The sequence below is a fragment of the Carya illinoinensis genome, chromosome 7 (assembly GCF_018687715.1).
Source record: "Carya illinoinensis cultivar Pawnee chromosome 7, C.illinoinensisPawnee_v1, whole genome shotgun sequence".
Lineage (NCBI taxonomy): Eukaryota > Viridiplantae > Streptophyta > Magnoliopsida > Fagales > Juglandaceae > Carya > Carya illinoinensis.
In genome coordinates this window covers 10,921,794-10,932,918 of record NC_056758.1, presented here as the reverse complement: position 1 = coordinate 10,932,918, position 11,125 = coordinate 10,921,794, and the positions used below count along the sequence as shown (strand labels likewise).

At 34.0% G+C, this 11,125-nt stretch overlaps 1 protein-coding gene across 2 annotated transcripts; it reads right to left on the bottom strand.

The window, feature by feature from the left end:
- Positions 1 to 2,322: 2,322 nt before the first annotated feature.
- Positions 2,323 to 8,923, bottom strand: LOC122317370 (protein NDL1-like). 2 transcript variants are annotated; one of them, XM_043134434.1, is made up of 12 exons: positions 8,574 to 8,591; positions 8,292 to 8,391; positions 8,041 to 8,171; positions 7,827 to 7,924; positions 7,623 to 7,711; positions 5,153 to 5,213; positions 4,969 to 5,055; positions 4,382 to 4,459; positions 4,252 to 4,308; positions 4,073 to 4,128; positions 3,454 to 3,589; positions 2,323 to 2,942 (listed from the first exon to the last, which is right to left on the bottom strand). In XM_043134434.1, the coding sequence occupies exons 4-12, from the start codon at positions 7,920 to 7,922 to the stop codon at positions 2,703 to 2,705; spliced, it is 900 nt and encodes a 299-aa protein (XP_042990368.1). In that variant the 5' UTR covers positions 7,923 to 7,924; positions 8,041 to 8,171; positions 8,292 to 8,391; positions 8,574 to 8,591; the 3' UTR covers positions 2,323 to 2,702. The 2 variants fall into 2 exon arrangements, with proteins under 2 accessions (XP_042990368.1, XP_042990367.1); XM_043134433.1 differs by lacking the exon at positions 8,041 to 8,171 and having other exon boundaries at positions 8,574 to 8,923.
- Between the last annotated feature and the right edge of the window lie 2,202 nt (positions 8,924 to 11,125).

Here is an 11,125-nt window from a genome sequence, read left to right as displayed (position 1 = left end):
TGATTCTGAAATCCCCTTGTGTCCCTTCAGTTTCCCCATGCAAATCGCTTGAAAAAATCCTCTTTTGTCTTCCCTAAGCTCTATTTCCAAGAGCATCGACTTTGAAACTCGAATTTTAGCCAAAAGATGAGGTGTAGGTATGCAAGCCATCCCTTGGCTTCCCTATACTTATCTATTCCTCCCTTAGTCCACTCTTATGACTAGATACATAGTGCCTCACATGTATGACCTTAGTCCACTGTCATGACTAGATACATAGTGCCTCACATCTATGACATATGGCACTAGTGGCAAGGGTTTGGTCATTGGGTTTAGGTTTCCTTATAGGGGCCGAAATCTCCTATGAGCCTTGTGAGCCTTTCTTGTGGGCTTCCATACCTAATGCTCCCATATCCAAAAATATAAAAATATCTCTAGCCATCCTCTATCACCTTCCATGTCCCAATAACTATATATAAATTGCTAATAAAAATACGAATTAAGACTTGGCAAAGTCCAGGATATCACAATAGGTTTTAAAAGATGAAAGCCACTTGTATTTTCAAACCTAGTTGGCACAATCTCGCAACCTCCATATGAATCCATTATCCATCAAATTAATAGCATTCCAAAATTTTTTGCATAGGAATTTAAGAAAGTTACAATAATTAGATGAGATGAGATGAAATTGTTTCTATTTCCAAACTAAGCCTTAGTAGAAATTCCTTGTCATAGAACTTATTTTTCCTTTTGCCTTTGACTTACTCATTTTCCACCAACTCATCCATGCTGTTTTGAGTCATCTTCTACGATGCTGTAGCCATAAATTTATATTCGACGTGGCAAACTCGAGTTATTATAATTTTTTTTAATATATGATTTATTTATTTCATATATTATTATATAAAAAGGAACAAAAAAACATAATAAAAGACAGTAAAAAATACCAACATGTTTATTAAGTTGAATATATATGTTTAAGGTACATTTTGATTGTAATATATTTCAAATTATAAACCATAATTTTCTCAGTACTTTTTATTTAAAATTATGTTAATGAAAAGAGTAGGAAAAATGGTTGAAGGGAATAAGACATGTATAATAGAGAAAAGTCATATACTAATTGTTGCTTTAGAAAAATACATCTTCTGGTTTTTAGAAACTCTTTAGGGTCACATTTTTCAGCTTGAAAGATCCAGACTTTATTAAAAATTTAGGTTGATTTGTAGTTTAATTAGTAAAAAATTTCTATATCATTTTTAATTTAATTTTTCAAAAGGAGGTTTTTCAAACTTATTAGAATTAGGAGGTTATTTTGAACTCTTTAAAGACTAAAGGATTTTTTAGACTTTTTTTTTTTAAGATAGGGGAAGGATTTTTGGGTTTTAGTAAAATTTTGAGGGGGCAACGATTATTTCTAAATTATAGAGAAGAATTTGCTTAAAATAATTTTAGGGATAGAAGTGGATTTTTAGGCCTTGAAGAGAGTGACAATAGGTCCGCTTGTATAGTACTTTAGAGGGAGCGATACAGTTAACAAGCACCAATTAAGTTTAAGTTATAGACCTGATGCAAGCCATGGGCCCATGTTCATCTGAATTCACCTCTTCATAGCCCATCTTTCTCATCAACACCTTTATAAAGGCATTTCTAATCATAAGCTTTATTCAAACCAAATTTTAAGTCCATATAACTCTCTTTTATTTTCATTATAGCATTTATCAAGTTGAGTACATGTTTGGCGTAAGAGTTTTACGACATACAAGTAAAGTCACGTACTAATTTACGTATCAATACTAATTACTTTATATTTAAAATTTAAATTAGTACTCTTTTTAATAAAATCTACTTTTAGACGAATTATGTTAGATTGATACACATATTAGTACGTAATTGTGCTTACAATTAGATTTTTCCTTAGTGTAAATGATAGATACTAGGCATTATGCATATCGCCAACATGTTAAGTATCCCTCTTGGAGAGTATGTTCGCAAGAATGAAACTCAAGAATTGATGAGAACCTGCACAATCGGTTGAGCATGTGGTTTAATTCGATGCAGAGTGAAGAACCGTACCAAGGCTTGACATGTTGCAAATCCTCTTGAAAGAGAGGGGTGCCTTCGGCATAAGCTAGCAAGACATTGCCAATGATACCCCTGTTTACAATAAAAGCACTATGATTTTGCGAGATTATTTTGAGACAAATCTTCGATCGATTTGGTAATTCCTTGAAAATGATTTTGTTCATAACATTGCATACAGTTTTTATAGGCTGTAACTTGAAACCTTGATGAAAGAAAGATTAAAAATTTAAAATCACAAGCAAATACTCAGGAAAGCCATTTCATGAATAAGGAGACAAATATATAAATAGTACCCTTCTAGTTCAGTCAATATTGACCATGAATTAGATCCAGAGTAACAAAAGTATGTATATTACAGACACTTCAGTCATGGTCACCAAATTCCTAACCCAAAAGAATAATTCCATCTTCCATCTTAGATCAGATCCCCTTAAGTTATCTACAACCAAGTTTGAAAAATTTTCGTAGTCATGATCACCAATTTCCTAACCCAACTAACAGAATCAAAGAATACGCTATCCTGAAGAAATTACAAATCTGTGACGGCTGTAAGTGTGAAGATAACAGCACGGCCCCCCATATACATTGCTTCGCAGGAGACGTGAGTAATGAATACATACTTCAAATAGTCATCTGCATCAAATTTCAATATCTACTCGGGTTTTGATCGGTTTAAGTTTGATCCCAAGACTCTCTGGAGAGAAAAGCTCTGGTGCCATGCATGAATGGCAAGAAGGGCTAGTTGGGTTAGAGCCATTACTTGATGAGGAGGCAAAATGTTGTTGTCTGTAGTAACCGAACCCCATCAAGAAGAATTCAATAGGAATTAGCATAGCATCTGGATGCTCTTCCGTCACCAGCGAGCCACAAGCTTGAACCTGTAATGCACAAGAATAGAACTGTTATATTATAAGTCAGTACACCTGACTGAAAGTGAAAGTAGGATAATAATGTGCCATACACACACGGGGTCCTCTAGTAATAAGTACAACATTATTCAAAAGCAAGAATCTGAATCATATATATATAAATAAACACGAGTTCTTCAAACTACCAATTAGTCTTTTTTTCTTGGCTCGCTGATCCACAATCAGAGGCCACAAAATCATAAAGTTGCAGATCATCAACAATGATTTATGATTTGATAAGAATTTACACTTGAATGACCCAGTTGATCATCTCTTAGCAGCAGAAAACTGTGCTAGATGCCAATGTGTAATTCTTTTTTCCTGTTTCTTTCTTCTTCCATGCGGCTATTATCCTTCTCATGTTAGACTGTAAAAGTACGTTGTTCGTCTTTTTCAGAGCTAATTATCTCATTACCACAATTGAAAGCTGAATGAGGAAAATATATGGTGGAAGAGGAAACTGGTGTGAAAAGCCTGCTACCTCAACAAGAGCACAGCTTTTTCTTCCCATTCTGGCACTCATATACACAGATTCTGCGTGGAATTCACTACTTTCTCCTACAAAAATAAGTGTCTTGCACTGCAACTTCTTCAAGCCCTCTGTAAGGTCATGCCTCCTGCAGATAGACCATCTGATCAATATACCCAGGTGTTGTTGACACAATATGTAATTTGTTGAATTTGTAAATGCAGCAACAAGAAGCCAGCATGATTAAAACTCAATTTGGCTTTGTTTTTATTTTTATTTTTTCAGTTTGCCATACTGATCTACAGAACCATACTATCACCATTCCATGGATATAAGCTGCCTTGTTTACCATGCAGTTTGTTTCGAGACAGATACCAATTTTGGGTAAATTTTGTAATGTGAAATGCATAATTACCAGATATGTGGCTTCTCGTTTCAACTGTAAACATTTTTTTTTTTTATAAGTTCGTTTCAACTGTAAATATATAATGTCAAGTTCAAATGGGCACCACATGAAGATGTCAACTATAAGAACAGGTTGAAGCCTTCATTCATGATTGGGGGGGGGGGGCAATTCAAATTACATGGAACCAGAAGCCGGCAAAATAAAATGCATATGGAAAAGACTTACGCATTAATTGCTTGAAGGTACCGCATGACATTCAAACTCTGCCTTTCATCCAGTACCTTTAAGCGCATCACAGAAAAAATAAATAAGTGGTTCAAGTGAGGTAGAGTTATCACTTTGTTCATTTTATTATCTAAATCAAATACATTGGCAAAAAATTATTGAAACTGAGATTTCCCTACCCTTCTGAAAGTGTGTATTATGTCTGACTCTGCACCATGCATGCCACATCTAAGTTCCTACAAGAAATATAAGAAAATTAAAACATATCTTAAGAGCAGAGTGCCTGAAATATGAGGTGATTTGGTGTACCTTACTAAAGTAACGCTGGAGGAGGCATTCCTTCAGTACGCCACACATGCCATAGAAGTATAACAAATTCAACAACACCTGCAAAAGTGGAATTCATGCAATCATATACAAAAATCTCGCAAGCATTGATTCTCTAGTTTTACTTCTCAAAGAGGGAAAAAAACAAAAAACAAAAAAGTAGTTTAAACAAAAGGCTGTATTGCAGGTCTAATCTTGATCTTTCTTGTGTAATGCTTAAGAACTCTGTTATCCTACGATTCCCCCGACAGAACCCCACAAGAAGGGTTCAGTGCTAGGGAGTGTTCAGACTGAACAGTGTGTGCAGCCCATTGAAGGTATCAAATAGCACAGTTACACACAAAAGATCCCCTCCTGCCCTTTTGCAGCGTCAGGTTACTAAATTACCCACTAGTACTGTACAAAAGTTCATTGGTACTCATCTCAGCCTCCACTCTGGACACTGATATCTAATGGTGCCTTCATTACATCAATTGCATATATTCCAATTAGCTATGTACCATGACTGCTGCCACATAATATTTTTTCACATTCACAAGCACATTTGACAGAGTCCTGGTGATTAGAACCTTATTGTAGAGCCACTCAGTCCACGATGGTGCTTTACAGATAGGGGACACCAGAATCAACCCAAGCACCCGCTCTGTATATTTCATCTGCGATATGGTAACCAAAAACAAAAAAAAAATAAGCACGACTTGCAGAATAAGAACATCATGACAAATACAGTGCAGCTGCATTTGGCCAACTTACTGCAAAGAGGGTAAGGATATAAGCTCCAGCTGTTACACCCAAGCACAGAACCTCTTTCAGCCTGAAGTGGAAAAAATCAAGAATTGCTTAAAAAACTACAAGCGAGAATGGGCAGAGAGATATCTAGCTTAAAATAGCTGGATTAAATTGTATTATAGGATGATGTTCAAACCCCATTACAGGACCTAATGCAAAGCAAATATGCATGTACATTTACTTCAGCAAATAACAAAAACTACATTAAACATGAAAACCCTAAACCTTGATTAATAAATGTTGTAGCAAATTCTTAATCAGGAAACACCAAACAAGGCTGGATTGCAATTAACGCTCATATACTAGTTCTTCATTTCTACAAGAACTAAAGAACCTAATACAGTAATAAATGAGACGAGAAAATTTGGCGCCAAAATATTGGATGTTACTGGGGCTGTATCAGGTCATAACATTCAATTATTAATAATGCAACATATATCAGAAAATAATTTCTCAAAACTATGGCTTCGCAAACCAAGCATCAATCTCATTAACCAATTAACCTTCCTAAGCCTTCAGCATTACATGTAGCAGCATCTATCATCAAAATGCAGCATTAAGTACCTACCCTAAAATTTCAAATTTATACACAGATCAAGCCAAGAGGAAGTTGTGGTAGCCAGGGTGTCTAGCATAAATTGCAAACCTTGAGACAAGGCAATTAATGTTGCAAGGAACAGGAGGGTGAATTAATTTTTGTTTACCGTGCAACATAATTGAGAAAAAAGGGGGCAAAATGAAAGGGCATAAGAAGTAACGGAGATAACCGCTTTAGCTAGGTTGTGGAATCACTTCTTTGAACTATGTTGGGATTTTGAAAAACTATAACCCTCCAAGCTAATGTGGCAAATGCTGCCCTTGAAAGGTTGAATGTATATATGCATCACTTTTGGGTCATCTCTTCATTGCAACAAGCATCAATCTCATTGGAAGCATCCTGGCCCCCTCCCCAACAAATCTAGCAACATACCCTGCCTTCCAGTAGACAATGTTGGTAGCCTGGTATATAAGGTCTAAATACCATGGCTTAGACAACTAAAGTGTTATTAAAACACCATTAAGTCAGGAAGAAGGGAGAAGAAAGAATAAGCAGTATTTTTCTTTTCGATAATGAAGTCAGTTTTATTAAGAGCACAGAGAGAAGCAGCAACCCAGATAGGAGAAGAAGAAACAGTAAGTAAAACATTCATGACAAAGAGCATACCAAAACTGTCTAAAATGACAATATTAATGCAAATATTAAATATACAACAAAAAAGTCTAATTGAATAACTGTTGAGCAAATAAAATCAGTAAAAGACAAACTGAATTATAGCCAGAATGGAATAATAGTGTGATCTGCTACACTCATTTCAAAGCTTCACGTTTGTTCTTATTCAGAATAAGAATGAAATGAGAATATAATGAGATAACTTCATTTGATGAATGAAATCTAATGTAACATCACGCTTTTCAAAGTGTTTCATTAGAATAAAAAAAATGAAGAAAAACAAGCATATGTTTTACTAAATCAATTAGCCAGGTTGTAATTGAAAAAGTAAGCATCCAAGTAAATCTGATTATTTTAAAACACTACAATATCCTCTTTTTAATCTATCACATTTGAAGCTAGGAGATTCCAAGGAAGCTTTTCTCATAAAACATGCAAGTAAGTCTGATGACTTTGAAAACAGTACACAAATATTCAACAAAACAATTGGAAAAATTCAAAACTCCCCTAGCTTCAATATATTATCATGAAAACGTAGTTCTAAATTTTAGGCCATTGGTGCAATCTGGTATAGCTATAAATTCATTCAACATTTTACCCTGCTAAACTGAGCTGCCTGCCCTTTTCTTATATTCCAGCTGCCTTATTATGAAAATATCTAGATTCCGAAGTGGGCCATGTGAAAACTGAAAAACCAAAGGCACTTCCTTATTCACTAGAGTTCTTTCTTTTTAAGGAAAGGGGACTTCCAGTTGTCCAGTTACAACAAGAAGGTTAATAAGATTGGAAACTCATCAACTTCATCAAGATAACACATTTTTAATGGTACTGACGTCTTCTCCAACATTTACCACAATAACTCTTTATTTGGAACTCCATAATATCCCGACATATTTTTGGATAAGAATGGAAAATAAAAAATTAGGATAGGAAAATTATCATGTCACACACCAAAACAAATTGAAATCAAGGGGCCCAAAGATTGAACAAAAATAACTAAACAACAAACCCTATAAGGAAAAGAAGTTGAGTAATAGAAAAAAATTACAATTCAATATAATGAAGTAACATTTCCTGAAATCATTAAGTATGTCAATATGATGTGTATTAGAGCCCCCATCATTCCCTTAAACAAAATCAAAATCATTCCCCCCATTCCTGCCGATATAAAGTAAATAGCAAAACAATAGTTAAAATTAGTAAAAGAGAACAACATTAACATACCCAAAGAAATCGAGCACTTCAGCTACCTGGTCTGCAAGGTCGTCCACGCTAGGCAATGGAGCATCTGAAGAAATGACATCAGCTCCTACCTGCAACAACTCTTAAACAAATGGAAGACACAAACGACATTAACATTAACATCAACAAAATAACGAATTTTCAGTGCCACACTTATGTCTAAATAAATGCATGGCTGATACCGACCTCATGGCCTGGGGCATCAATGTGGTAAATGCAGAAGTTATGAAGCAGCAAAGAAGTTGCATCTGGGCAGAAGAAGAGGCCTTGGAAACAAGACATGTCTGTAAAAGCCCAGAAAACAAGTAAACGCCTAGAAACTGAAAAAATATTTTCAGTTCTAGAAAATTTGGATTGAGCAAAAACGTAGTTAAAAACCCCTGAAAGCAAATAACACTACCCAGTCATCCAAAACTCGAATTTTTGCATGAAATTTGAAGTGAAATACAAAGATCCATTACAGACAACTTCAGGATGGATTAATAAAGCACAGACTGCACAGTTTCTCAGTGAATCAAAGCTTCATTCATCCTGAACATATTTTGAATAGACATGCAAGAACCCATCAAAACTATACGCCAAGAAATCCACGAAAATTAGCATTAACCCCATTAAATGAGTGAAATAAATGAAGCGTATGTTACAGCGTACAATTGAGAGCAACATCTGGGTATGTTATCAAAGCAGGCTTTTCTTGGTCCCCGCATATAAACACAGAGACTGAACCTTTGCTTGTCCTCACCATGCACTCCTGCAAAATCACATTAAGCAAAAAACAGGGAAAAAAGGGATAAATAACAAATATATAAACTCACAGAAAATACAATAAGAAAGAGAACGTAATAGAAGTCGGAATAAAGTACTCTGCATTGAAGAAAAGAAAAGGAGACGAAAAAAAAAAATCAGACATTCTTGGTGGCTATGGTCGCTTACCTTCCCTCCAAAAGATACGATATCAATGTCAACGGAAACCGAGTCACTTGACTCGCCCATGATTCACAACCTCACACCCCCAGCAAACAACCAATAGAGAGAATCAAACCAACTCACTGCGTCAGAGTTTTCGAATAGCAAAATGTGTAAAACAAAACTTTCTCCCGCAACTGCTGCTACTTCTAACTTTCTTCTCCGTGGCTTTTCCTTTTAACATTCTCCTAGTTTGAAGGTTTGACGAAATTACATAAACACCCTAAACCGAATACCGGTACCACGACAGCTGTGGTTACTTCGGCTGGGCATAATGACGATTCCATCCTCCGATCAACGATTTGACTCCGTTGTCGTTTAGCCGGTTTTGTGTCGCAGAAGTTACCGTTGGAGTGGCTCAAGCGTCAGCTTTCTTAGTCCGTACTTATAGGGGCAGGCCCCATGAAAATGACTCCGTGAAGGGGTTGAAGCGTTGTCGATTCTGGTGGTAATAGGGAGGAGGAAAGGGTATGGTAGATTTGTAATAAAATTCTGTAGAATGAGCTTTCTAGTAAATCCAAGAGAGGCATCATACAGCTGTATGACACCTGGAAGCACCTAAAAGGAATACTCCAGAGTAAAGTCTATCACAGTGCGCCAGCTCATCACTAGCCAGGCCAATATTTATGCCCATTATTTATTTATTTTTATTACCTTTCAGTCTTGGGAAGATGTAAAATCAGGTAAAGATTTTCGGTATCATATATTTTTGATAGAATATTATATTATTTATTATTAGAAATATTATATTTAAGACTTTTCATCAAATTAATCACTAGTTTGAGCCTAATTTTGGTGGAAATTAAAATCTTTGGATGAGTAATAAATAAATCTCTTTTCCTTATTTAAGTCTAATTTGAAATTTGGACCCAAATCAAATCTTCTTTTTTTTTAAAGCCCATTGCTATATTTAGAATTACAAAAAATTAAGTTAAAAACTAAATCTAATTTGAGTTTGCTAAAGTTTAGAAATAAATATTCGACATATATCTATATATAAATGAATAATTCTATTTATTATCCTTTCATACTATACACTACACTTATTTTATTTTATTTTTTAATTTTTCCTATAATGAGTTTATGGTATATGGATGATAAGTAGAATAACTCAATTAATTTAATAAGAATAAAATTAAATTAAAAATAAAAATAATTCAAAAATATATAAAGTGTGTAATGTAGGATGATGAGTAGCATTCCTAATTTGCAAGTCTGATATGTCAAACACACCATTTGTTGCTGGACTCCTTTCAATTATAATTAAAAAAAATAAAAATAAAAATTAAACTATGTTTATTAGTTGATGTGATTTTGATGAGAAATTATATTTGCAGTCGTGGAGTACATAAGTATCGTGTAATTACTTTGAAAGTAAATACGGGATCTATATAAAAAAATTATAATAGTGAACTCTACTCTTTTTCAGAATGAGTATGTGGTGCTTATGCACTCTGTAACTGTATATAATATTACTCGATTATAATATATTTTCATATTCTGCACATTACTAATATATTTTTCTCTGTCAAAACATAGACAAGGTTGAATTATCCAAAAACAAGGCAAGAAAGAGTGATGTTACATTAATCCATAGCTATGAGAGTACAAGGGTGAGAAATGGAAAAAAAAATAAAGGAAAAAGAAAAAGTGAGAGATAACAAAAAAATGTTATTTTGCAAAGATGCAAACTTATATTTCAATGGTGTAATGAAGTATTTCACAATTCATTTTCTATGAAGTAACCTCTTTATGTACTACTTAGAAGTGTAATCGCTTCGGTCGATCTATGAGAAATTTTTTAGATTAGACTAAAAGTTTTAGTCCACCCATTTTCTACCTTAAGACCGAATTGATTACACTTATAGACCAGGCCAAACCGATAGATGTTATCTATCGGTGAGTCAACATATAAAAAAGTCCAAAACATTCTAATGTTTATTTCGGCCCAATATTTTTCTTCCATTTTATTTTCTTTGCAAGTAAATTAAATGATAAAAATGATATAAAATAATTAAAATAAATATATATGTATTTCGGTTGGTCCTATAAAAAAAATCATAACTCGAGAGTGGACCGTAAACTAAACTTTTGCAAACTAATATATCAAGACTGGACCATTAGTGTTACCAGTTCGGATTTGACCGACCAGAGCTATTTGGTCTGATATGTTTTCCAATCCAGATCGATTAACTTATACCCCTAGTACTATTAGGTGACTATATTCAAGATCCTTTCAGATAATATTATTAAATCAATAAAAGGTTACCATTTATCATACCAAAAAGAAAAAAAAAAAAAAAAAAACATTGTAAACTTACAAGAGAAAGAACTAGAGATAAGAGGGGGGAAAAAGACACTATTAATATGAATAATTTTATTCATCATTCTCATACAACACGCATTACTTTCTTTTTTTTCTTCTGTTACCAAATATGTTATATATGGATGATGAGTAGAAGAATTCAATTAGTTTAAGAAGAACAAAACTAAAAAATTTATCAAAAAAATATAATATA

Coding starts and splice junctions, on each gene's coding strand:
- LOC122317370 (XM_043134433.1), bottom strand. CDS start 8,633: ATGGGCGAGTCAAGTGACTCGGTTTCCGTTGACATTGATATCGTATCT. Junction 5,056..5,152: donor ATATCCTTACCCTCTTTGCA/GTAAGTTGGCCA, acceptor ACCATATCGCAG/ATGAAATATACAGAGCGGGT. Junction 4,460..4,968: donor CTGAGTGGCTCTACAATAAG/GTTCTAATCACC, acceptor CCACTTTTGCAG/GTGTTGTTGAATTTGTTATA.